Source organism: Haemorhous mexicanus, chromosome 8 (assembly GCF_027477595.1).
Source record: "Haemorhous mexicanus isolate bHaeMex1 chromosome 8, bHaeMex1.pri, whole genome shotgun sequence".
Lineage (NCBI taxonomy): Eukaryota > Metazoa > Chordata > Aves > Passeriformes > Fringillidae > Haemorhous > Haemorhous mexicanus.
The window spans coordinates 15,241,555-15,267,834 of record NC_082348.1 but is presented as its reverse complement, the minus strand read 5'-3'; the positions used below and the strand labels follow the sequence as shown (position 1 = coordinate 15,267,834).

The 26,280-nt window shown below is 58.9% G+C and overlaps 1 protein-coding gene across 16 annotated transcripts in view; it reads left to right on the top strand.

Annotated features, from left to right (window-relative positions):
* TNS1 (tensin 1) overlaps positions 1 to 26,280 on the top strand; it is a 66,357-nt gene that overhangs the window by 9,613 nt on the left and 30,464 nt on the right. For 9 of the 16 annotated variants that reach the window (XM_059852814.1, XM_059852826.1, XM_059852821.1 and 6 more), the window contains 13 exons: positions 10,214 to 10,252; positions 15,184 to 15,233; positions 15,533 to 15,704; positions 16,033 to 16,083; positions 16,578 to 16,700; positions 16,999 to 17,063; positions 17,185 to 17,268; positions 17,387 to 17,499; positions 18,088 to 18,148; positions 19,517 to 19,592; positions 19,730 to 19,859; positions 20,234 to 20,299; positions 20,854 to 21,015. In XM_059852814.1, coding sequence (XP_059708797.1) covers positions 10,214 to 10,252; positions 15,184 to 15,233; positions 15,533 to 15,704; positions 16,033 to 16,083; positions 16,578 to 16,700; positions 16,999 to 17,063; positions 17,185 to 17,268; positions 17,387 to 17,499; positions 18,088 to 18,148; positions 19,517 to 19,592; positions 19,730 to 19,859; positions 20,234 to 20,299; positions 20,854 to 21,015 — 1,192 coding nt within the window. Of the gene's footprint in view, positions 1 to 1,951; positions 2,536 to 7,424; positions 7,548 to 7,759; positions 7,861 to 10,213; positions 10,253 to 15,183; positions 15,234 to 15,532; positions 15,705 to 16,032; positions 16,084 to 16,577; positions 16,701 to 16,998; positions 17,064 to 17,184; positions 17,269 to 17,386; positions 17,500 to 18,087; positions 18,149 to 19,516; positions 19,593 to 19,729; positions 19,860 to 20,233; positions 20,300 to 20,853; positions 21,016 to 26,280 lie in introns of those variants that run through there. The other 7 variants (XM_059852823.1, XM_059852822.1, XM_059852828.1 and 4 more) reach the window with 7 other exon arrangements.

Genomic DNA, 26,280 nt, shown 5'->3' with positions numbered 1-26,280 from the left:
AGGACCCTCCAAGAGGTGGCAGTGATCCCAAAATAGCTGAAAAGTCTGGCTCAAGAGGGGCTCTACAGACCCTGCACTGGGGCTTGTCTCCTGTGTTCTGTAATCTCTGGAGATGAACCACACCTGACTGCCTGGTCCCCAGGTCTTTCTTCCACTGACATCTGGGGTAATGATGCTCAAGGGTGTTTGTTTTGGGTCACAGAGGAGCTGTTTCATGTGAGGGGTGGTTTGTCTGGGGGCCTGGCAGTCACTGGAGCCACTTTGCAGACTGCTGGACTTGCTCCCACTGGCACTTTGACCCTATGGCTCCGGGAGATACTTTGACATCTGTAGTTCAGGGATGTTGTCAGGACTTCTCTGGCTGTGTCCTGTGAAAGGGACACGTCATGTCCCCAGGGGACAGTTCCTGTCACTGCCCCGGGGACCAGGACAGGGTTACTCTATCAGTGCTCTTCGCTCACCCACTCATTTCCATCCCATTTAGTTGCTGATACTTTCCCATCTGGCCCCAGCTCTTCCTCTGCTGATGTTTCCCAGGGCCTGGGAGCCATCCTGTGGTCTCCTTCTGAGGAGTTTAGGCTCTGGGGCCTGTGCAGGGGTCTGTGCTGGAGCTGGGCTGGGGTCCATGCTGTGCACTGCTGGTGCAGGATGTTCTTTGCCCTTCCATCCTTGTTGCAGCACTCCCATCTTTTTGGGATGCCTGGTTTTTGCGGGCTGTGGGGATGGTGGGACTTGTTTAGGGGTGTCAGTGGATCCCGGCCATGGGGTTTTTTCCCTAGAGTGGTGGCTGTTGGGATCTGACCCTGTGCTGTTGGGTGCTGGGGAGGGCAGAAGGGCTGGCTGGTGCTTGCCTGGGAGGGGGATGAGGAGATGCTCACCAGAGATGTTTGGCTCTGGTGCTTTGTCCTTGGCAGCAGGAAAGGTCCCCACAGTGCCTTTTGGTGCTCCCATCCCATGGCACTGTTGAAAGCTGAGGCATGGAGGGACTGGGAAAGATCTTGAATTGGAGTGTACTCACAGGTGTGATGTCCCTTAGGGGTACTTGGAGGTGGGCAATGGGACAGCCCCTTACCACAGACCCCTCCCTGGTGACTTTTGAAGGAGTGGTGAGGTAGGAGGGGTGTTGGGGTCCTGCACCGCTCCAGCAGAGCCAGTTCCAGCCTTTTGGCTGAGCCCACGGCTTCGGGACGGAAATGCAAACAGGAACGGGGAGGCGTTGGGTGAGAAAATGTCAACAGCACTGGGCTGCTGCTGGCTCACTGCCTCCCTGGCCAGCTCGCCACTCTCTGGGCTGTTGCTGGTGGGCTTCTCCTCTTTGGGGTCTCCTGCCACTGAGCACTTGCTTGTTCAGCAGGGCTGGGGCTGGGCTGCCCCAGGGGCAGCAAGGGAGGCTGGGGCTCCATCCATCGACATGCAGCCCCCCGAGGAGGAGAAGGAAGGAGGTGGAGGGGAGACAGGAGGAAGGCCAGGGGGATGCTGGGCACACTCCAGGTTTGGGACAGGCTAGCTGGGACTGGCATGACTTTAGGCGCTAAGGGACAGACCGGGCTTTTCCAGCATTTTGGCTTTGATTTTTAGCTGAGAGGCGGGCTGATAAATCTTCATATCCTCTCCAACGCTGGGGTAGTGGGACACCCAAGGACCATTAGTTGGGCATTTGGTCCCGCATATGGCACGGGGGCACCAAGTTGTGCCAGGGGTGCCAGGCAGGCCCCAAGCAGGGCCCCACACACCGGTCCCTGCCACCCCCCCGCCAAGGGCACAGGGACGCCGGTGGCGTCACGCGGGGCGATAAGGCCCCGACCCCGCTGCACCCCGCCGCCCGCCACGGCCCCTCGGCACCGGCTGCGAGGGGCTTTGAAGGCGGAGGTGGCGGAGGTGTGGGGGGGATAATTTTTTATTTTTTTGGGGGGGGGGGCTCTGCCCACCTGCCGGCACCCCTGCCCCAGGGCCAGCTGCTCGAGTCAGGCTCCCGGTTGCCTTTAAGGGCGTTTTTGGGGGAGGCGAGGGGAGCGGAGCGGGGCCGGACTTGGAGCGCGCCGTGCAGCTGGGGAGAGGGAAGAGGAGAAGAAAGAGGGAGAAGAAGCGAGAGAAGGGAGAGGAGCGGTGGAAAAAGTCGACCGGGACCCCATTCCTCCCCAGGGCAGGGGCCGGCGCCCCGGGCTCCCCAGCCCCCGGCCGCCCCGGGGGTGCGGAGGGGAGCGGGGAGCCGGCGGGACCTCCCCGCGCCCCTCCATCGCCGGGGTCCCGCTTCTGGGGAGCGAAACCCTTCGGCTCTCCCCTCCTTCCCTCCCCTCCCTCCTCCCTCCCTCCTTCCTTCCTTCCTTCTCCAGGCTTGGCCCGGGGAGGGAGGGGGGCTCTGCCTGCAGTCTGCCTTCACTCCTGCCCGCCCGGGCGACGCCGGGCTCCCGCCTGCCCCCCGCGGCCCCTCCGGCCGCCCCCCGCGCCCCCCGGGCCAGGTGAGGCTGCGGTGCCGTCCCTCTCGGATGTAGGCAGGCGAGACCCCGGATGGATTTCGGGAGCGTCATGAACCAGGTACGGGCGGGAGGTGAGGGCGCAGGGTCTCCAGGCCCCCCGGCAGGGAGGGTGCTACAGGGGGTGTCATCTCTCCAGGGGGCGGGGGCCACGCGTGACATTCGAGCGGTGATGGGGTGGTGCATGGAGGGGGGTGCTGCCTCCCGGTGTTGGGGGGGTCCGCAGCTGTCCGTCACTAGAAGGGGTCTCGGGGTGCGGGGGGGCTTGAAGAGGGCGATGCGGTGTTCGCAGAGAGGAGGACTTGGGCAGGGGTCGAGGGCAGGCTTGCTGCCGGCAGGGACCTGTGAGCGGCTCCGGGGGCCGCGTCCCCCGTGCCCCTCTCCCCGCCTAGCCAGGGCCGGTGACTCTCAGGGCGCTCCGGAGGGGGACACACAGGCTCTGGGGTTTGCGTCCCCCCCTCGCCTTCCCGAAGTGCGTAGGGACACGTCCCCGTGGAGCGAGGACTGCGCGGGAAAGCGGGGTCCGCCCCCGGCACCCCGCTCCCGCCCCGCAGCCGGGGGGGCGATGTCGGGCTCCTGTCACCCCGCGGGGAGGACACACTGGGGGGCTGCCCTGCGGCCGGGACACCCTGGCAGCCCACGGGTTAACCCCCCCTCCCCGGCGGGACCGTCAATGGTTAAACTCCGAGTTAATGAGTGGCGAGGCAGCCCCGGCGGGTGCCAGCCCCCCTTCCCCCCCCACCCCGGGCAGGGATCCCCGGCCCCTCGGCGCCGCCGGGCCCGCAGAGGGTTAACTCCGTCAGGGCAGGTCCCAGCGCAGATGTTTTTGGGCTGTGCTGCTGGGAGAGGAAACGACCGAGCGAGGGAGGCATCAGTCCGCTTGCGTTTAAGGGGAAAACAAGGGAAAAAAGAGAAGTGCTCCGTTCCCGGGCGCCTGAGCCCGCTCGGCGCTGGCGTCAGCCGTGGTGCGGTGGGTGATCCCAGTGCGTGTGCTGGGGGACAGCTGGCAGGGACACTGGGGTGACAGTGGCTGCACCCCCTGAGTGCTCATGGCACTTGAGTCTGTGCGTTCTGGGGTGGAACCAAGCAGGCACCTCTTGACCCTAACAGCACGATGGCACTGGGAAGACAACGTGTGTCCTGTCTGGAGTCTGAAGCCACCTCCAGGGAAGGTGTATCTGTGGGAAAGGAGGCTCCAGCTCTCACCCACTCTAACGAAGCCTCTTCTTAGTGATCCTGCTGGCCCCGGGCAAGGTGCTGGGCCTTGGAGCTGTGCTCACCCACGTGCCCTGTTGGGGTCTCGAGTTGCAGGGGGGTCCATTTCCTTATGCCCTGGGCAACCCTCCTTGCTTTGCTGCTGTCTGGTTCCTAGCCTTATGCAGCCTGTTCCCAGGGTGTCTGGTCACAGTGCCAGCAGACCCTGATCAGCATTGGAGCTTCCCTGATGGGTTTTGGGACACAAGAGAGAAAGCAGTCCCACAGCACAGCTCCTGGGTAGGGGGAGTGTATCTTTGTCTCCACTTCTCCCTCCAATTCCCTCATCTCCTCAAAACTATGGACTGGGGGGACACCAGTTTTGGAGGTGCTGCTCAGCATTTCAGGTCCCCTGCAGTGTTTTCAGCTCTGTCCTGCAGGGTGAGGACACAGCACTGACTCCAGTCTCCATTTGCCTTGGGCCTTTCCCGTTCTCACAAGTAGAGCTCTTGGGCTCAGTACTGGGGGCTAAGACCCCTCGGGGTAGCCAGGGCTTATTTTGACACCTTAACCACCCCTTGAGGTGGGTCCCAGGCCCATGGGCACTGGCAGATGCCCCTGATGCTGTGAGGCTGCCAAAAGTGTGCGGTGGGGTCTGAGTGCAAAGAAGGGGGCTTGCATGATGCTCCACCAGAGTGGATGTGTGGGAAGGATCCCGCCCTGGGCTCAGGGTGGGGCACAGCGTGCTACCAGGCTGGTGTGCTGACCAGTCCCACAGGAGTGCCCATGCTCTGTGTCAGAATCCATTTGTTGATCAGTTCCATGTGAGAATCCGAGCGCTGGCCAGTCCTGTGTGGGAATCACTGCTCTGACCAATCCTGCATGAGAGTCAGTGCTCCGACCAATCCCCTGTCAGAATCCAGGGCTTGACCAGTCCTATGGGACAGTCTGGGGAGTGATTAATCCCGTGTAAGAATCCATCTCCTGGCCAGTCCTGTGTGAGAGTCCACGCACAGACCAGCCCCAGATGAGAATCCAGTTGCTTCCCAATCTCATGTGAGAATCCATGCATTGACCAATCCAATGTATGAGCCTGTTCATGGACCAGTCCTGATGAAACCCCCTGCAGCAGAGTCTGTCCCAGCCAGTCCTGGTGTGACTCTGTTCCCAGCCTGTCCCTGGTGCAGAAGCTGCTCCCTGGCCCATCCTGGTGTCTGGTTTGGCTCTGGGGAGTTAGTGAGGGGCTGGGGTGATCTTCGTACTTTTTCTGGGGGAAGTCTGGTGCAGAGGGGGGCATGACCCCATGCTCTTCCTTAGGCTGGTTGTGGGGTCCCCATGGGCCTGGGCTGAGGCGTGTCCCCACAGTGGGGTGGCAGCACACTGCATGGTGCTGGGGGCAGAGCAGGGCAGGGCTGGGGCTGGGAGGCCAGAGCCAGGCAGGCGCGTGCTGGCCCGTGGGGCTGGATCCAGACCTGCTGCCTCCAGATGTTGCCTTTTTAGGCACTGGAGCACAGCATATCCCTGCCTGTGGCCGGCCCTGTGCCGAGCCAGCTCCTGCAAGCAAAGTAGGGACAGTCCCTGTCCTGGTCATGTGGAGGCATCTCTGTCCCCCTCCTGACCCCCAAAAACACCCTTCTCCCCCCACACAGGGTCAGGGATGCTACCTTCTCTCCCTTCCCCTCATCTGCACTTGGCAGCACTGAGGCTGATTGCTGAAACCGCCCTGGAGCCGGGACCTGCCCTTATTTGGGTTGAAACCAGGGCTATTTTGGAGCAGCTGCCTCCACTGCAACCCCTTGAAGCTTCTCTGTACATTGTTTTTCCTGTCCTGTCCCATACCCCTGTGCCAGGGCTGCTGGCCAGGCCAGCCATGGGCTGCTTTGGGCCGTTACTGTCCCAGTGTGCTGTGTGTCCCAGGGGGTCATGGGGTGCCAGTGGTGGCCCCCATGGCCACTGTGGGGTGGAATGACTGGTGTCCCCTGTGGCGTTTCATCCCTGATTTGCAGGGCCGTGTGTACTGGGTAACCTCTGTCCTGGTCCTGCTGCCGCCTTCCTGGCGGGGATGGGCCACAGGGCGGCTCCTCATCAACATACCAGGGGAGAGACAGGAGATACCGTTTGTCCCACTTCAGGGGACATCCCTGAGTGGCTCTTTGCCCTATGGTACTCTCCCTGGTGCCCCCAGCATCTTTTGGAGAATGCAGGGGCAGGGTAGACTTGATGGCCTCTGCCCTGGCATGAGTGCTGTCCAGGCATGGAGAGGATGGCACAGTGACAGTCTCTGACCCAGCTGCAGGGTGGGCTGGGGATGCTAGGAGGGAAGCCTGGGAGCAGTGGGACCTCTGTGCCCCAGCATCAGCCCAGTCTGACTCACCCTGAGCTGCTGGCCAAGCCGCTCCCTGCCCTTCGGCGCATCTGCCGGTTACCCCCACCCGATGGAAGAAGTCCCAAAAGCAGCACCCCTGGGTACTGGTAGGAGCAGACAGGGGCTGTGGGATGCACGGGGTGCTGCCTCCTCCCAGGCACCCCCATGCCGGCGGTCTGGGGTTCTCTGTGGCTGCCCTGTGCCTCACACACTGGGGCTGTGCTAGGCAGGGTGGAGCTGGAGAGGGGGGGAGCGGGTGTGCATGGAAACATGCCGTCCTCCTGCCGGGGACATGTTGCATAAACAGGAGTTTTGCCAGAGCTGCAAAAAATGTGAGGGCAGGAGCAGCCAGCCTGTGGTGTGGGCAGAGGGTACCTGACCCCTGTGCAGGGCAGGGGGGTGACCAGAGCACAGACACTATGGTCCCTTATGCCTGGCAGGGGAGAATGATGCTGCAGCTGGAATGGGGAGCAGGGGTGCTGGAGAGGGAAAAACCTTCCCCAACATGCCCAGTTTAATGGTGCCAACCTGTCCCCCAAAAGTGTCTTCTGCTGTGAGGTGCCTGATGGCAGCTCATACTGCCCCACACTGTGGCTAAGAGAGGGCTCGGCAGGGTTGGGTGGCTGTGGCTGGGCTGGAGGGACTGGTAAATAGGGGAAAGGCTCTGGGAATGGCTGGAGAAGTTGCTGTGGCCTATGGCTGTCCCTGGGATCCCCTTTACTTGAGGCAGGGTCTCGAGGTGAACAGAGAATCGTGGGCTGCATGGGGAAGTGATTCACAGCCCAGCTGGGATGTAAGCGGCACAAAGCTGAGATGAACTTGCTTGGGAGGAAGTGGTTCCTCATGGGGTGATGTGGGACCCCATGAGGTGGGATCACATGGGCTGAGCAGGCATTTATGCTGCCCAAGCATTGTCCTGTGGGACGCCAATGTGGCCACTGAGTCACATTCCTCTTTGACAACTGCATTTCCAGACCACAGGGTGGCTTGGGCAGGGGAACCACTTACAGGGCTGGAGGGAGTAGGGTGCCTTGATGCCCTCTCTTGGGGTCCACATTCCTTCTAAATAGTGGGGCCGTGAATCTGGCTTGCTTTGGGAGGGTCTGGGATGTCAATGTCCCTTTTGACAGCGTGTCTCCAGCTCCAACCACACCAGCTGGACTGGCTTGCCAACATCTCAGTGCCTGGCCATGGGAAGCATCTCTGGGGGGTCTGTGTGAGGGCTAGGGTGGCTGGTGCTGCGTCTGCTCCTGGCATAGTAAGGGTCAGCACCAGCCCGGATATCGTCCAGCTCCGGAATGTTTATCGGAGCTCCTGGGGAAGGGAAAAACAAAAACCGCCACCCAAAGGAAGGGATATGCGTCAGCGATGGGCCTGGATCACCCACCGGCAGCCGGCCGGGCCGTGCTGTGGGCTGTGGGCCAGTGCTCGCCTGGCTCCAGCAGCCCAGCTGGGGAGACCCCTGTGCTGCACTGATCCAGCCCGTTCCTGAATCGCAGCACCCCTCCATGGAGGTTTGTTTTCCCCCTGCCCTGCTGGCATCTTGCAGGCTGGGGCTACAACCCATGGTGATGCTCCGCTGGAGCAGGACCTGGCAGTGGCCCTGGGCACTTCCATGGGTGCAAGGGTTGTTTTACTGAGGGAGGAGGAGGGAGAGGAAGGAGGTGCTGAGGGAGGGAGGTGTGAGCAGTGGTTGCAGCATGAAGAAGGCTCTGAGGTGTCTCATCCCTGGATAGGAGGTGGACGTCTGGGATGTCTGCATTCCTCCAGCCTCGCTCAGTTCTTGTGAAATGGTGCTGAAGTCCTGTCGGGATCTGTGGTGCAGAGGTCAGTCCCTGAGCTGCAGCTGGAGGGGTTAGGTGGAAGAGGGGTCTCATGAGCTACCCTGCACTATGGTGGTGTGGCCAGGGACTGTCAGGGGTTTGCCAGCCAGGTGTTTATTTCTGGGCTTGGACGTGTCAAAGGTATCGAGTTTCTCTAGGTATAGTGACAGCTGGTGATGAGCGAGGGAGCCCATCATCGCTTTCCAGCGGAAGGCTGCAGGGTGTGCCCAACCCTTTATGAGACATCAGAGACTCCTATCACTCCTGACCACGGGACCTCATTTACTGGGAAAGTGATTTTTCTGCTTGGCAAAACTCGGGTCTCAAGGCAGCAACTCGTGGGATGTGGCTGCTGGGAGGGATGGGGCTGCGACCTGGGGGGCCGAATGGGCGGGTGGGGGACCATGGGGGGCTGGTGGGGTGGGCGGCAGCCCTGCTGCGCCTCGTTCCTCGCATTCCTGGGCAGGGCTGCTGGGCGGCGGGGTCGGCGGCGGGGGCCAGCCGGCAGGAATGCAAACACCGGTGAGGGGGAGAAGAAAGGCCGCTGTGTCTGCCACGGCAAAGCGAAGCCTGGACCAGGGGTGTGCGGATCTCCCTGCTTTTCCCACCCCTCCCTGCACCGACGGATGCAGGAATCCCTGAGGACAGAGGTGGTGGCTGTTCTGGGGGTCGCTGCAGGGCTGTACGGAGTGATACTATCACCGGTCCCGTGGGGCAGGAAGGGGTGCTCGTACACCTCTAGGTCAGGAACTGGACTTCCCTAGGGAGAGGTCCATTGTCTGGGACAGGGTCTTCCTCCTCCTCCTTGAACTGGGAGCATGTTTGAGCCAAACTTGAGAGTGGGAAACAGCTTTACATTCCTGCAGTCCTTGTAAAACTGCCTTTCTGGGATGCGAGAGTGCCATACAGCCTGAGCTGCTGTCTCCCGTGGATGGGAAGAGTGGTGTCGGGTGAGCACAAGCCCATATTACACATCAGAGAATCCTTAACGGCAGGGAAATAGAACCACAGGCACCCCAGTTTTTTCCCTTTTCCAGCCAGAGGTGCATTTGTAGCCTGCAAACTTCCTCATGCCGACAGCAGAGGAGGACTGAGCATGGACCCTACCTGGCTGTGGGACCCGTGTGTCCCATTGTGGGAGAGCTGTGCATTTTCCCCCATCCCTGGCCCTGTAGCTGGGGCTGGGCGGGGGTCAGGGGCGCTTGTTGAGCATCCCCGGGGGAAGAGCACGGCAGCGTGTGGGGCACGGTTCGGCACAGCTCTCGCCGGCTCGGTCCGCAGCAGCGGCTCGCTGCCGCTGCCGGAGAACATTCCAGGGAGGCTGGCGCGGGGCCAGCGCCGCGGGGCAGGGAAAAGGGCCTTTTATGGAAGCGTTTCTGCATTAGAATAAAATCATAATAATAATGCGCAGGGGAAGGGAACGGGAGGAGGAGGAACCCCTGAAGAAAACAGTGTGACGGGATGAGAACAGGCTGGTAGCTGGAGAGAGGAGCCGGCGCTGGGCATCGTGCTCTGGGAACCAGGATGGGATGGGATAGGGGTGCTCCAAGTGGAGTCCCTGGGGCAAATCCTTCTTTTTATGGCCAGGGGCAGGAGAGGCAGAGTGGGGTGCAGTGGGTCCCCATACTGCCATGGTAGGGGACCAGCCCCTGAGTGGTGTTTGCCATCTTGGCTCCATCCTGGGATGGGTCAGGGGATGGCTCACTGGGGATCACTGCTCCTGGTGGGATTTGTAGAGGACAAAATGCCCTGAATCACACCCTCCCACTACTGCTGGCACCTCTGGGCCAACACAGAGCTGGAGTGCCTGTGCCCGCTGCCCCAGCACCTACGAGGTGCTGCGTCTCCCACCCTGGCACGCTACTGCTTCCCTATGGACTGAGGTGCACACAAAACCCAAGGTTAATTGTCAGTAATTGCCGCTGGTAATTAAGGTAACAATAGCTGGGCTGTTCAGCTGGCGGCTGCAGGAGCTCACGAGGCTGGGCTGGGGTTTGTTCCAGGAGCTGCTCTTGGCACCAGGCGCCCGCCCTGCGCTGTGCCGTGCTGTGCTCGCCATGCCCACCCGGGCTGGGGCTGTCCTGGCTCCCTGGCCAAGGATGAATGGCATGAATGGCACAGCTGTCATGGCCCTGAGCCCACTCCCACTCCCAGGAAGCCAGCCTTGACTTTGGTATGATGCCTTTGCTCCTGCCTGGGGTGGCAAGGCCATGGATGCCCCTGTCATTTCCTTGGTTGGGTCTTGTATTCCCTGTGGCATAGGTGGGGGGTGAATGCTGCATTCCAGTCTCTACTTGTGCCCTGTGTTGGACAGGATGTTCAGGGACTAATCCTGGCTCTCTTCTACTTCCTTGCAGGCTGTGACCCCCTGCTCCCCAACTGTCAACTATGAGCTGGTAAGTGACCTCCACTGTGAGCCATGGGTGACAGCCAGGGCTCTGGGGATGCTGAAGCATCCTGCTATGGGTATGGGGCTTTCTCTGTCCTGGGGCTTCAGGATGTGGGTCCTGTGCTGAGGGTAAGGGCACCCCCATTTTGGATCTGTGCCCCCCACCATTGCTGGCTGAAGGGCATCCCACAGCTGAGCAACAAAAGTTGGAGCAGCCTAGCTATCACAGGCCTCCTGGAGCTGGAGCTGTCAGGGAAGAGAGGCTTGCAGGGTTGCTGAGAGGTACAGGCAGATAGGACGTGACCATCCAGGGCTCTGGGGTCCCCTGGCCTTCCCTCCCTGGCCAGATCTGGGGCGGTTTCTTGCACACCCGGAGATGGCCGTACCAGATGTGCCTTTGGCTTTGGGCGCCCAAGGCCGTGCATTTGAGCTCTTGTTATTGTCACTCTCTACTATTGTCTGTCCTACAGGCCTTCAGTAATCTGCTGGAGCCAGGGTGACACAGGCTGTTCCACCCTGTCCCCTCTTTACGCTAGCAGAACAGCTGGATGCATCATCTCCGTTCACCCTGTGCTGGGGAGGGCAGGTGTGGGGCAGACAGCCCCAGTCCTTTGCCACACATGGCTTCAGGCCATGGCTGGGCTCTGGGGACGCCAGGACACTGGGATGCCACCTGGAGCAGGGCCATGCCCAGCAAGAGGGTTGGGAATCATGACACAATGGTGCCTACCAGGCAGCATCTTGCCAGCAGAGCAGCTCCCCTGCCCCGTCCCCAGCCTGGTGGTGCTGTGGCAGCAGGCAGAGCAGGCACGTGGCAGCAGGGAAACTGGCATAGCCCGGGGCCAGTGCAGCAGCCCTTCCTTTTTGCTCCAGACGTGTGCCAAGGCTTGCTAGGGCAGGCGCCGGGGAGAGGAGGCCCTGGCAGGGTTTCAGCTCATGCTTGGCAGCCTGGCAGTGCCACAATATCTGTGCCTCACACGGGGCCCTGGGCTGGCAGCCCATGGCTGGGCAGGGGTCTCACCTGAAAAGTGAGTGTAGGGGATGACCACCTGCAAGCTCTGAGAGCAGTATGAGAGCCCAGTGAGCAAGGGCACGGGGTAGGAGTGGAACATGCTGCCTGCCCTGGGGCCCCATGGTGGTTATCTGCCCCGGGTTTAATCTCTGCCTGCACCCCTCACCCCTGCCAACCTCCTTGGGCACTTATCGACAGCAAAAATATGTTGGCTTCGAGCTGGGACCGTTACTGTGGCTTTGGTAGGAAATTGAAAGGGTTTGCCCTGCCTCATGGATGGAAATGTCTGCTCTGGCCCTGCTCCCAAGAGTAGAGCCACCTGGTTTTGGGGGTGACCTCCAACCTCCTGGTCCCAAGACTCCCATCGGGGGACCCACTCAGCTGGGTCCTCTTGCTGTGCCACCCCCAGGCACCACAACCACTATTCCCAGACAGAGGTATCTGTCTCCTGCTTCTTATATCTGGGATCCAGACACTTTCCCCCACCCCAGGAAGTTAATTCCTGTCCCCAGCCTCCTTTCAGAGCTCTCTCCAGTGGCATGTCACCAAATTTTCCCCTGTTTTAAGCATCTCAGACCCTGGCTCTGCTCCTGCTGGGGTCCTTCACTGGCCCTGTGGGATCAGGCTTATCTTGGGGAGCTGGTCCTGCTGGTGTGGTGGCCAGTTGCCAGGCTGGGTGTGGGACTGCATTGGGCTTGCCCTGTTGTTTACTTCCCAGCTGGAGGGTCTGACCATGGAGAATCCATCTGGAATCCCAGAGATGTGGGGGGCACCAGGTGCCCATCATGGAACAAGCTCAGGGTTCAGCCAGATGCTTCCCACTGGCAACAGTGGTCCAATGACAGTGGTGGTGGCTGAGAGGCAGAATGGCAGCATCCTTGGTACTTTAGTAACCAAGCTCTGCACTTGGGTTTTGGGGGATTCCCAGCCTTTAGGAAGAGAGGACATGTTGGCAGGCAGGGAAGGGAACGGAACCATGGTGCATTTCCTAGGAAGCACCAGAAATAGCCAGGGGGAACTTTTGACCCTGGCCCCGCTGTATGTGTGTGTTTGTGCGTCCCTCTCTCAATCTCTTCTCTCTCGCTTGCCTTTTTCTCACCCTCTCCTTGCTCCTGTCTGCAGCCATCCCTGGGGGAGAGCATCACCAAGCAGGTAGAAGTCCTGGTAAGTGCAACCAGTCATGGAGGCTGATCTCTGCCTCAGGTCCTCTTGGGGTCACTCGCACCTGTCCCATTGCTGTAAACACTCCCTGCAACCAAAATCGCTCAGCCTGGAGTGCTCCTGTAGTTTCCCAGTGTACCTGGGACCCTGAAGTCCTCTCTCCCAGCCAGCCAAGGTGATGGTGGCCATGCCAAAGGCCAAGCAAGATGCCCAGGGTTGGTGGCAGAGGCAGTGGTGGAGCCCAGCATACCGGGGGCTGAGGCTTTTGCTGCAAAGCTAACTTTCCTGTCTTGGAGCTGGGGATCTGTTATTTAATCTGTGGACATGAAATTGCTAAGACAGTGTAGACAAATGCACTGCCAAAGTCAACGAGGGCAGCTTCCCCCCCGCCTGCAGCCAGCTTGCTGGCCTGCTGTGTTTTGGGGCTGGGACCCAGGGGATGGAGGCATGATGGTTCCCATGAGGAAGAGGATGAAAGCCTTCCTCACCTGAGATCTGGTTTTGCCTAATCCCTTTGGTTGTCCAGGACATGTTTCCAGCCCTGAGAAAGAGCATCCTCAGAAAAATCCAGTTAGAAGCCTCCTTTGCTGGATTTGCTGTCTTTCAGGGAAATTCTTGATATTTCTGAAGCCTTTCTTGTGCCTTTCTTCACCCTTTCCAAGCAGAAGGGACCTGCAGGTTTTGGGTGCTGCCAGGAGCTTGGGGACATGCCAAGCTAGCTTGGGACTGGAAGGCACATTCTTGATGAGGTTGGCAGAGGGATCTTTAACCCAACAGGACTGGGACCAGCCTGTCCTGTGCTGGGCTGGACTGGGTTATACTGGTTTGGCTGGAGTCTCTCTCCAGCCAGGGGACGTTTGCAAGGTCTCCCAGCCCAGTGGCAGGCAGGAGTGTTTAATAACAGGAGCACAGCTCCTATCAGCTGATTGCAGGCTGACTCTTCCTCGTGCAGGGGCTGGCGGCAGAGACGCAGCGCTGCTGCGGTTTGGGGGTGGGGAGCATGGCAGAGCCCGGGGAGCAGGGCAGAGCTCAAGGGCTCTTGCCGGGACAGGGGACACTGGAGGGCCCTGGCTGTGGGCACCCGCTCTCCTGGATCTGGAGGGTGCCAGGAGTGGACCTGCCATGGCGTGGAAATGGATTAGCAAAGGGCTCACTGCTGTCCAGGTATGGGGAGGGAGAAGGACTCTGGTGTCCCCACCTTGCTTGCCCTCCTATGCCTCAGTTTACCCATGTGGGAGCTGGGGATGATTCCTGGTTTCCCCCTGTCAGCTCTCTGTTGGGAAAGGCTGTGGTTTTGGGAAGCTGCTACAGCTGGATGACATGACTTGGACTGATGGGGCTCCCCTGGCTGTGGGTGTGGGTGTGGGACCCCAGAGATCTCCGTAATGGAAGTTTGAGGCACTGCACAAGCCATGGTGGGGATCACATCCTGATCACTGGTGGGTGATGCAGGGATGAGCCCGTATTCAGGTTCAGGCTTGTTCCACGCACCTTGGCTCTCCCAGAAAAGGTTTTACCTCTCTTTTTGTTGCATTTTAACTCCTTATTTGCCCCCAGCAATGCTGGGGGTTTTATGGGGTGAGCAGGCATTTTGGGACATCCTGAGGAAATACTGGAGGGGGAATTGTCACTACTGTTCAAGCACCTCTGGGCACTGAGGCAAAGCTGCTGCCTTCTGGAACTGCTTTGGCTGGGAGGGGTGACATTGTCCCCAGGCCCCAGGGTTGCTGAGTGTGGCTCTGCTCTGCAGGACAACCTGACCTTGAGAGGGGCATGCAAGGCTGGTGGAGGGTGACACTGGCTGTGCATGGGAGCAGCTCTGGGACTGTGCTGGGTGGGCAGAAGGTGGCAGGTGAAGGATGTCAGGGAAACTGCTCTCCCACCTCGTCCTGTGCCCTTTGGTGTGCTGGTTGTGGGATGCTGCAGCCCTGAGGAGAGTAGCAGCAGTCTTGCAGCTCTGGGGACCAATGGGGCATCCCGAGAATCAGCTGCAGGATGCATCTCTTATTTCTGATCCTTCCAGGCATGTTGCCTGCGTGAGATGAGTCTTTAAATGACTTCTGCTTATTAGCTGGAGATACTAAAACTAATGAGGTGCAAGTGTGTTTTTCCTCAGCGGCTTTTTTTGGAAACCCTGCTTTGTTTTTCGGCTGAGGTCACAAAGTCACAGAACAAGCCGGCTGCAGATGAAATTTTCGAGGCCGGAGAACATGCATAAATAGAAGTTTCCTGCTCCAAGAGCTCAAACATTTCCTCCAGGCGTTTGGCTCGGTGGAGCTGGGGCCAAAGCAAACTGTCGTGCCTGGCTGGCTCCTCGATGCTGCTTGGGCAGTGAACCTGCCCCTGCTCCATGCAGGGCCAAAGCAAAGGAGCTCTGTCCCACCAGGTGTGCCCACAGCCTGATGGAGACAAGAGGGACTTGTGACATGCCTGAGACTGTGTCCACCTGCTCAGCATCTTCCCAAAAGGTCCTCTGAGACCCTTTGGCAAGGCACTGGCACCACAGTGGGCATGGCAGCTGGTCCCAGCAGCACTGGGGTTGTGAAAGTTTAGTTTTGCATGTGGGATGTGTCAAGCTGCTTGTGGCATTGGGATGCTTGGTGGGCTTTGGAGACAGTGATATTTTGGGAGTGTTAGGATGCTCAGTGCAGTGTGGTGGAAGTGGGATGCTTTGGCAGCACCATCACACCCAAGTCTAGCAAGACCCATGTGCTGGCTGTGGCTGGATCATGGCAGTAACTTGCTTTTCCTCTCTGGTTCTTTAGGAATCCACAAAATCCCCCAGGAGTGGGCAGTCACGCTGCAAAACATCCAGGTACTTGCCTCAGTTTCCCCTTCTGATGACTATCTCTGCTCTGCCTGAAGCTCCCTCCCACCAAGACCTTCTTCTCCAAAGGTGCTATACCTGGGAGATGCTCCAGTGAAGAATACACAGGAATTATGACCCACCATCCCCAACCTGGGTCCCCAAGATACCCCAAGAGGACTGGGACCAGGGGACAGGCTGCAGGCAGCTGTGTCCCCATGTGCTCCAGCCTGTCCTGCAGGGTGGGGAAGGGTCCCTGTGTCCCCTCCCCGTGCTGTGTCTTAACAGTAGTCCCCTTCCTTGCCCAGAAGCATGAGCCTGACTGCAGCCATGGAGAGCAGCTGTGAGCTGGACCTGGTGTACATCACGGAGCGCATCATCGCTGTCTCCTACCCCAGCGCAGCCGAGGAGCAGAGTTACTCCAGCAACCTCCGGGAAGTGGCCCACATGCTCAAGTCCAAGCATGGGAACAACTATGTGGTGAGGGGCACAGCCAGGTCCCTGTCAGGCTGCTGGAGGGGCTGGGGTGCTCAGCTGCTGGGGATGGATACTGCATCCCTGTCTCCATCTGGGCTCTGTTGAGGGAGGGTCTTTGCACCATGCTGGATAGATTTTTTCTTCATGGAAGATTACCAGTTCCTTCCTGGGAGTTTTTGGTCATTGTGTTGCCGTGTGGCAAAATGTTACTCAGGGTAACGTGTCTGGGGAAGCCTCTCATAGCAGGATTTGGGAAGGCCTTGGGGTGAGGGAGAGGTGAGGTGACAGCAAGGAAGATGTCCTCTCACTCTGTTTTTCATCTTCTCTCAAGCTTTTCAACCTCTCTGAGCGGAGACGTGATGTCAACAAACTTCACCCCAAGGTGGGTCGCAGCTGTGTGGAGCAGGGAGGTCTCAGGGGCAGGCCTGTCTGCAGGACCAGCTCCCTGCTGCAAGATGTCTAGGGGAAAACCAGGCACCTTTCTATTTTATCCAGCTGGGAAAAACCCTGAGAAAAACACTGAGACTTCACACTGAGTTCGTGATAGTTTAGCTTGACTCCCATTACCTTCCCAGCCCCCCTTCTCAGCCCAAAACTGGCTGTTTGGAATCTCGTGGAGACCTCCCTAAAGCGTTGTCCTCATCCCTCTGATAGTGGGGGAGCCCTCAGAAGCTGAGCCAAGTAACCTGGGGTGAGGGGCCTGAGACCTGGGACCATGGTGGCCTCCCTGGACCAGGGATCTGAGCAGTGGGGTTGGGAATGGGAGGGTGCATGTCAGAGTAGCACAGTAATGCCTACCCTGTGTATGGGCTTTGCCTGCTGGCAGGCTCCACATGGGCGTGCCTGTGACCCCAGGCTCTTTGTTCCCCTGTTCAGGTGCTGGATTTTGGATGGCCTGACATGCACACCCCTGCGCTGGAGAAGATCTGCAGCATTTGCAAAGCCATGGACACGTGGCTCAACGCAGCAGCACACAACGTGGTGGTGCTGCACAACAAGGTGGGCAGGACCCACCCCTGGGGCACAGCAGGGGGGCACTGGGGCTCTGTGGGGCTGCAGGGATTGGGCTGAGCAGCCTCAGAGGCTGAGAGATGTGGAGAATGCGGTGGTTTGTGGTTTGGGGTGTGGGTTGGTGTCAGCACATATGTGTAGATTGGTGTGTGTCTAATAAGGGTTGGGGCATTTGTGGGCTGGTGTATGCTTAGAGGGATCAGTGTGTGCCTCTGTGGGATGTCTGTGCCTGGGTGCTCACAGGCCCTGCTGCCCCTGTGACACCCCTTCTGCTGCGTGCCTGCAGGGGAACCGTGGCCGGCTGGGGGTGGTAGTGGCTGCCTACATGCACTACAGCAACATCTCAGCCAGGTGAGAGAGACATGAGATCCTGGGGTGGCCCTGGGGCTCACTGGTGGCCTCCATCCCAGTGGTGCTGGGGTGCTGGTGCCCATACTTTCCTTCAGCCACATCTGCCCTTTCATGCCCACAGTGCTGACCAGGCTCTGGACAGGTTTGCCATGAAGCGCTTCTATGAGGACAAGGTGGTACCTGTGGGACAGCCATCCCAGAAGAGGTGGGTCCTGGCACACCTTTGCAGGCTGGGTTTTTCCCCATAGGGTGGTTGGATGCAGGGCTCCAAGGTGGATGTTCCTCTGTGGGTTCTGCCCCTGAGCTGCCTGTCTGCCCTCCAGGTACATCCATTACTTCAGTGGGCTCCTCTCTGGCAGCATCAAGATGAACAACAAGCCCCTCTTCCTCCACCACGTCATCATGCACGGCATCCCCAACTTTGAGTCGAAAGGCGGTAGGTGCCCCCAGCTGCTTCCCCAGCCTGCTTCTTCCCACACCACCATCCCACACTGCCTGGTCAGGCTTGTCCTCCTTGGGGGATATTTTCCGCCATTTCCTTGGCAATTTGAATTTCCCTTTTCCTCTCAGAGACTGTTCACTCATAAAAGCAGGGTGCTACCCTTTTCTGGCAGAGATGCCCTCCTGACGCTGGGCACTAACCTGAGCTATGGGGTGACAATGTTTTTCTGACAGCTTTTCCAAGGATGGCTCCACACTGGTGATTGGGATGCAGTACCCTATCTGCTGCTGGTACCTCACCCAGATCATCATCCCACCCCTATCCCCAGCCCAGTACTTGCCCTAGGTCCTACAGGACCCAAACTGTGAGGGCTGTGCCCTTTCTCAGCTCATCCACAGCATCCTTTCTGCCCATTGCAGATGTTGCCCTTGGTCGGTGTGGGCTGGCTGGGGCAGGGAGCGGCTGTTTGCTTTGGCTCCCTCCCTGTTTGGATTTCTCCCCCGTGACTAATCCCTCCCCTGGCCCCTCCGCCCAGCCGGCTAACAGCAGTGCGCCTTTTCTCCCCGCCTTGATGTCTTCCAGGTTGTCGGCCCTTCCTGAAAATCTACCAGGCCATGCAGCCCGTCTACACTTCGGGAATCTAGTAACTATCTCCTCTCCATGGGGCTTTCCTCCTGCCCAGCATGGGGGACATGGCAAGCGGGGGGGGATGGAGTGGATCGAGGACAAGTCCCCTGCGCTCTTGTGCTCTGTGCTTAGTCTGTTTGGGGGCCAGGGAAAAAAAGGGGCTTCCTTTTTTTTGGAGGTGGTGACTGGCTGTACTGGGCCATACTGGACCCTTCTGCTGAGAGGGCTGTAGTGACTCCGTGTATCAGCAGAGGGAGCCTGGGGCTGCCGGAGCCTGGGGCTGGGTGTCCCCGGAGGGAGGGGGGGAAAGGGATGGAGACATCTGGGAGATGAAGGCACCCTGGGAGATGAAGGCATTTCTTCTCTCCCTGCTTACAGAACTGCTCTTCCTGCCTGGATTAGTCCTTGCAGATCACAGAGTATTCTTAGTTGGAAGGGACCCACAAAGATCATTGAGTCAAACTCTTAAGTAAAAGGCCCATATGGGGATTGAACCCACAACCTTGGTATAATTAGCACCGTGCTCTAAACAGCTGAGCTAATATCCTTTCTTTATCCAAAAAAAGATTTTCCCCTTGTTTTAATCTCCCCACAATTTTTTTCTGATGCTGATCTTGGGAGCAGGCACTGGCAGAAGGAAAGCAGAGTTGATTTCTCTGGCCTCCAAGGCACTCTGCCAGTGCCACATCCCAGTCTGGATGGGACCCCTGGCTCCTGGTCTCCCTGGAGGGACCAGAGCACCTCACCTCTGGGATATTCCCATCTCAACCCCCAGGACCAGGATCTCACTTCTATACAGCCGTGGGTCCCCGTTAGCTGAGATTTACTGCCATCCCAGCCTTGCCTTTCAGCTTTTAATAGACTGTTTATGGGATGCCTGTAATAAACTCCAGGTTTATCTTGCCTGTGAAATCCTACTCCTTTCTTCCCTTGTTCCTCGCTGCTGACGCCACCGCCCGTCGACAGCCTGTCGGCAGTGCACTGAGAGGGGAGGGCTTCCTGCAGGGAAACTGAGGCAGGGAGAAGAGTCTTCCCAGAGATTTCTCCCTCCTAAGCCCCAGTTGAGCCGTGGGAGCCAGGTGGATGGCTGATAGCCCAGCCTCGGCACTTGGAACCTGGGCAAACCCTCCCACCCAGCGGTTTTTGCACCCTTGCCGAGCTGTGCCTCAGTTTCCCCTCCCCATCCTCCTTCCACTGGGAATGGGTGCTCCTTTAGGTGGTGGATGGGACCCCTCTCAGTCACAGGGAGTGCAAGCTCTGTGCTTTGCACCTTTTCTGCCTGGATTTGGGTGGAAGGGCTGGTTGAGGTGGTGCTAGGAGTTCTCGGGGCAGGGGGGGCGTCTCTGCACCACAGCTCACATCCTCCTGCTCTTCCTCTCTGCAGCAATGTGCAAGGAGACAGCCAGACGGGCATCTGCATCACCATTGAGCCTGGCTTGCTGCTCAAGGGCGATATCTTGGTAAGGATCATCAGCTCAGCTCCTGGAGTAGGAAGCAGACAGGGGTTGTGTGCTTGCCTTGCCTCAGGACCCCCAGATTCCCCCTTGCTAAGACCTGGGGGCTTATCCTGATGGCCCAAACATGTTTCCCTCTGCAGCTGAAGTGCTACCACAAGAAGTTTCGCAGCCCTACCCGTGATGTGATTTTCCGTGTGCAGTTCCACACGTGTGCTGTGCATGATCTTGACGTCGTCTTTGGCAAGGAGGACCTGGATGAGGCCTTCAGAGGTAACTGCCCTGGCACTTCCCTGCTCCAAACTCCCTCATCCTTCTGCCCCTGTAACTCTGGTATCATCATGGGGACATCTGGGCACCCATCCCAGATCCACCCCCGCCAAAACAGGCACCCCTACTCCATCTGCAGGGTGTGGTGTTGCTTGGGAAGTGGTGGTACTGTCATCCTTTCAGTGCCAAAACCATTACTGCTGCAGAGGGGCTGCCTCGGGGTTGTTCTGGGGGCTAAGATGCACTGCCCCATGCAGGGATATCCCCTAGCAGCTCCCAGCCTCAAGCTGGTCTGCAGGCATGTTTGGGGTGGCTGGCTACTACTGGAGCTATGGATGGAAATAATTTGTCCCTTTATTCTGCTCTTTCCTTGCCAGATGACCGCTTCCCTGAGTATGGGAAGGTGGAGTTTGTGTTCTCCTATGGCCCTGAGAAGATCCAAGGTATGGCTGGCTCAGTGCCATGGGGGTTTGGAGGTGGATGCTGTTTCCTTTCCTTTTCCTCAGCTGTATATCCTGGTCCCTCCCTTGTGACCTCCACCTGCCCCATTGCAGTCCCTTTGTCACCAGGGTAGGGTGAGACATCCAGGCAGTAAGGCTGATCTAGGAGCACCTGTGGAAGCCCTATCTCTCTCGCTCTCTTCCCCAGGAGGCTGCTCTCCAAAGCCTTTGGTGGCCCAGGAGAGAGTGGAAGGAATGTTTGGGAATGAAGGACTCCCTTGCTCAGAAAGCCCAAACTCATGCACACTCACTGCCAGCCTGTGTGCTGGTCTCTAGGCAATCCCAAAAGCCCCAGGGAGTCTTGTACACCTTGTTTGTGAGTCTCGATGTCATCTTGTGCTCATCCATCTCTTGATGCTGCCTTTCCTACAGGAGCCTCCTGCCTTGCCCTATGGCTTCTGCACTTTTTTCTTGCATGCACTTTTCTCCACCTATTCCCTCATCCCATCCTTGCTGGTTCCATTGTCATCCTACCTGACCATCCTGCTTCTTTCCAGGCATGGAGCACCTGGAGAACGGGCCCAGTGTTTCTGTGGATTACAACACGTCCGACCCACTCATCCGGTGGGACTCCTACGAGAACTTCAACATCCAGCGCGAGGACAGCGCAGAGGGGGCCTGCGCTGAGCCACCCCTGCCCAGCAAGCACCTGGAGAAAGGTTAGGGCTCACAAGGTGGTCGGCCAAAGTGTCCACATGGAAATACCCCCTACCCCAGGACAGGGGACACTGCTGGGCAGTGGGAGCTGCTGATGGGAGCAGTGTGGCCATGGGATAGGAGAGCAAGATGTCGTGGACTTTGCCTTCTGCCACAGTGCCAGAGAGCTTAGGCTTTTCTTTTCAGCATTTAGCTGTCGAAGTACTGTTTGTGCAAGCAGAGTCCAGCCTTAGTTTATGCCGCAGAGCTTTAGGAAATCCAAATCCCATGTCTGCAGAGCCATTAGTTATCCCAGCTACTTCATCACGCTGCAAGCATGGCAGGATGTAGATGTACCTTAGTTGCTCCGAGGGGATGAGGATGTCTTCCTGACCTTTGAGGGTCTGCTGCATCTCTCAGAGCTGGGATAAGCCCTTTGAGCACCCATTATGTTGCAGCAAGTTGACTGCTGTCACCCACTTGGCAGGAATGGGCACTACTTGTATGTCAAAGGGTGGTAGGCCCCTGTCCTGGAGGCAAGGCCACCCGTGGCCAAGCAGATGCCTGGGCTTTCCTGGCCAGATCTGGAGAGATGTCCCTGGAGCAGGGACAGCTGCGGTCCCTGGTGTCCCTGAAGGTCACCGGCTGCTTTGAGTGGGAGCAGTGGATGGCGGTGCTCGCAGTGGAGGGTGGGGGTGCTGGGTGCCTGGGGCGGCGAGAGTGTCTGTGCTGTGGTGGTCACATGTAGCCAGACCTGGGGCAGCTCTGTGGAGCTGGCACGGGCACTTGCCTTGGCACAGGCCAGTAAACAGGCAACTCGTGATGTGCAGGCTCAGCTGTGGGCTATGTGCAAGCTGGGGAGCTGTGGGTCCAGCTCAAGCTGGCAAGACTGCATGGCAGTCCCCTCCTGCCTGCAGACCTGAGTGCCTCATTGCATGTTCCCCTCTGGACCCTGGGCCAAAGTTTCTGCACCCCAGCCCCTCACAGGGCTGCAGGGGTACCCTAGGACTCATCTCTGTACTCTCATGGGGGTCTTGGTGAATATTGGGGCTGCAGAAGTACCCTAGGGCTCCTCTCCATTCCCCCTTAGGGGTCTTAGCAGGTGTCAGGGCTGTGGAGGTCCCTCCATGCACGACTGGGCTGTCCTCTGTGCTGGGAAGGGTGGCAATAGGGAGTGAGGGCACCTTGAATTTGTAAACACTGTCCCAGTTTGGAGATGATCCGGGACTGTGCAAGGGTGAAGTCACAGGCAGAAGCCTGCCCTCTGACCTATGCCAGCAGAAGCAGCTGCAAGAAGCCCATCTATAAGGGGTCTTTCCCAGCTGTCCCATGGGGCACTTTGAGCAGTGGTGGTGGGAGTCAGTGTGGGTTCGAGGGGCTCCCATCTTTTTCCCTCTCTGTTGTCACTTTTCCTCTTTTCCAGCCTGTCCCAAGCCAGGATGGGGACTCTGGTGTCTGGCTGTGCAGGGGGGGTCCCTGTTTATGGTCGTTCTTGCCTTATTTGGTCAGGGAATTGCACGCTGCATTTTTGGCACCACCAGGCGTGAGCAAGCGGCGTCCGGGGGTGGAGGGGGGTGAGGTTGGCACCAGGACCCACGCCGGGCTGGGATCAGCCGCTGCTCCTTGTCCCCGCCACCGCCCGTCCTGCCACCCGCCGAAGGCTCCCCGCAGACAGCCGCTGCAGCCCGGGCCAACGGGATCGGGATCGCCTGCCACACGGTGGGTTCCCCCATGCCGCCTCTCCGCTGGCCACGGCCGCTCTCACTGGATGTGGATGCCCTTTCTCCAGCAGCTTTATCTCAGCATGGAGCACCCATAAGGGCTGGGGGGTGCCTGCCAGGGTGGGATGGTCCTGTGGGACCCCAGAGCTGGAGGGACAGGCGGGTGGCTGGGGATGGTGCCTGTCCTGGTGTTCCCCTCACCTCTGCTGTGCTTATCTCTGGGGACTTGGAGAAGGGGAATCTTATTTGCAGTGGGGTCATCTGTTGACTAAGTTCTTCCAGAGCAGGGGGCATGAGAGGGGGATCTGTACCATCACATCTTGCTCTCTGGCTGAGGGGACACAGCTGGATTCAACAGGCTCTCTGTGAGCCACTTTCAAGGGACAGGCTGGCCCCATCAGTGAACTCACCCTCCTGCTTTACTCAGGCAGGGTCTCTGCTGCTCACCGTGTTTGGGTTGCCTTGTGGCCCTTAGGGAGAGTGGGATGCCCCCACAGCCAGTCCTTCTGCCCCTCAGCCATGTCCACACAGCCTGGGGAAGGCAAGTGCTCTGCCTGCCCTCCTTCCTCCTCCTTGAAGGGGCTTTGGGGTCAGTGGTGGCTGCTTGGCAGGTGCTTGCTGCAGTCCCCATGGCCTTTAATTGGCTGAGGATGTTTGAAGGCTGAAGGGAGGTGATGGCATGCTTCATCCTCTGGCTGATTTTGCAGTTGCCAGCACTATGGTAGCTCTCCTTGGGGTGTCAGGCTGGCTCCAGAGAGGCAGGAGGAGGCTGGCAGCTGGATGTGGCACTGCTGGGCTTCCAGCTGGTTGGAAGATCACTGCAGAGAAATTTTGGGGTTCTGCAGGTGCTGTAACTCTGTCTGGAGATAATTTATGGCCTGGTTTGGTTTTGCTGAGAAAACCAGTGCTGATAGAGAACAGAGTGCTGAGGCTGGCATGGAGTCGGTGGACAGGTTGTCCTCAAGGTCTGGATGTGTGACTGTTTTGGGGGAACCCCAAGCTCTGCCATCCTGGGGTGGTGTGAGAAAATGTGAAATGGTTGCAGCAGCTCCCTGTAACCACTGGTCCTTGGACCCACCCTGGGCTGGCAGTGCCTGCCCTGTCTCTTTACCAGGTTGGGAAGAGAGTGACCAGGGCCTGGCCAGATCCAGCATCTGCGAGAGAGTTGCTAAATCCCCACCTGAGTCATGGTTCTGGCATAGGACTCCCCTGCAGCTCATCCCTGTCTTCCCACACATCCCCACTTGCAGGGCAGGGCGGGCTGGGGTGGAGACTGCAATGAGCATCTCACCCTTCTAATGAGGGGAGGTCACATCAGAGCCTCAGCCACGTGTGGCAAAGGTCAGGGGGTCCTGGAGCCCCACAAATGGAGCTGGATGCTGATCCTGTGCTTTTCCATGCAGGAGAAAGCCCCTTGATGGCATCGCTGTCATCTGTTTGTTCCCCAGGAGGGCCAGCATCTCATGGGGTACACCTTTCCTAGTGGGGTCAAATCCTGTCCCACTTATCAGGAGGGGCTGGGGCTGCCCAGGAGTGCAGGCCAGGCTGTGCAGAGGTGGAGAGCCAAATGGTCCAGGCCAGAGCTGTTAAATCCATTGCTGGAGCTGCTGGTGGGCTGCTGCTCTCCCCCGGCGGCTGGATCGGTCCCTAGGCCAGGCTTGGTGGGGAGGGGAACCACTGGCTCTCCTTTTGCCTTCACCAGCTGACTAAAGCTAAAGGAATTCACTTCCCTTTCCTTATTCTGCCCCTCTCCACTGCTCTCTGCTCCATCTGCTGCAAGGTAAGGGTGTGTTGAGGTGGGCATTTTGGAGGACAGTGGGAATCTGCATAGGAATTCACAGGGAGTGTCCCCCTTGCTACTGATTATTCCCCACGGGTGAAATGTTGAAGCATCTACAGGCTTGGCTACACATTTTGTGGCTATTCCCAGGCAGGATCTGTCCTCTGACCTGGTATTTGGGGTTGTCATGTAGGGTGGGGAGTGGGGTTTGTTCCCACTGGAACGGGAACCAGGCAGGGCTGGGATACAGGGAAAGAGAGACCAGCTGGTAGAAACTCAGCCCCTTCTCTTCCACCTTTAAACTGTCCTTGAAGTCAAAACTTGTAGCAGTTGTGTGCTTAGGGCTGGGGGTGTCCCACGGCAGGAGTGGGGAGCTCTGCCCTCCTGCAGCTGAGACAGCTGGGACAAAAAATAAGCAGGAGGTTTTGGAAGGACGCTGGCTTGGCGTGTGGGAGCATCTGGGAGCAAACAGGGCTGTGAGTCAGGGGGCCGGCTGGAAACACTGCTCTCATCCCCTGCCGTCATCCGTGGGGGTGTGGGAAACGTGGTTTGGGGGATTAGAGCAGGGGGAGCCTCACGTTTTGCTGAGTATATTGGATCAATTGAGGAGTGGAGTCCTGAGCATGGGTTCAGGCAGGGGCCTGGATGTGGGGCGGGCTTGCTGTCACCTGGACGAGCAAATTGTGAGCACCATTCCAGCACGGATTTTGCTTGGGGTGAAGCAGTTTGGTCTCAGAGAGCTCTGGAGTGGATAGGATCATGCCATACCTCCTGTCACAGAGCAGTGTGTACATCCCAAAAACAGGGCTGGAATGTCCGTGCTATGCTCGTGGTGCTGGCAGGGCAGGCAAGAGGATTGTGAAAATGGGTCGGCAGGGTCGGTGGCTTGTCCATGGCTGGTTTCCACCCCTCTTTAGCTGTGTAGCTATTTCAGATGGAGAAACTCAAGTCTCCAGCAAGACACTTGAATTTGCAGACCCATCTGGGTTTCAGCATCATGTGTGGCTTGGAAGGACATCCCCACCCTGAATGTGTCGCTGCTCTTTGGGGACAGGTGTGGTGAATGCACAGAGGGGCTGGGCAGGGCTGGTTGTCCCAAATGAGGGGGTCACCCAGCGGGGTGATGCTCAGTGGATGGTGCAAGGTGGGCAGGCTGTCCAGCTGTCCGGCTGTCTGTCCTGCCTAGGAAACAGTTAACGCGGCGGAGCCCTGCCCGTGGAGGAAGTAGTTAATATTCATAGCTGGAAGCTGTCTGTCTGGCTGTCCTCCCTCCATGGCTCCCACCCTCTCCGCACCTCACCGAGGTTAACTCGGGCTGGAGCTTGGGCCGCCCCGCCGCCCTCCCCGCGCCGCTCCCCTTCCCCTCCCGCTCCTCCCTGTGGTCCCTGTGTGGTCTGGGGCGGAGGGGAGCACAGCCGCACCTCCTCTCCTCCATCCCATCTCCGGCCTCTCCCACCTTCGGCTCCTCCATCCTCTCCTCCAGCTCCCCGTGTCCCGGGGTTCCCCGTATCCCACCCCTTCCGGCGCCCCGCCGCCGTCCCGGTACCCCTCTCGCGGCCCCGCGGGACACGGCGCTGGAAGGGAATAGCTCCCTCCGCGAGAGGGAAAGCAAAGCCAAAGGGACAAACGCCAGCCCAAGCCAGCTCCAGGCCGTCGGCTCCTGTCCTGGACGGACGCACGGGGCTGGCTGTGGACGCCGTTGGAGCTGCCACCACACCGGGTGCCCCTGGAAGGCTCTGGTGCTGGAAGGGGTGAAGGAAAGGGACTTTGCTGCCTGCTCCTTCCCT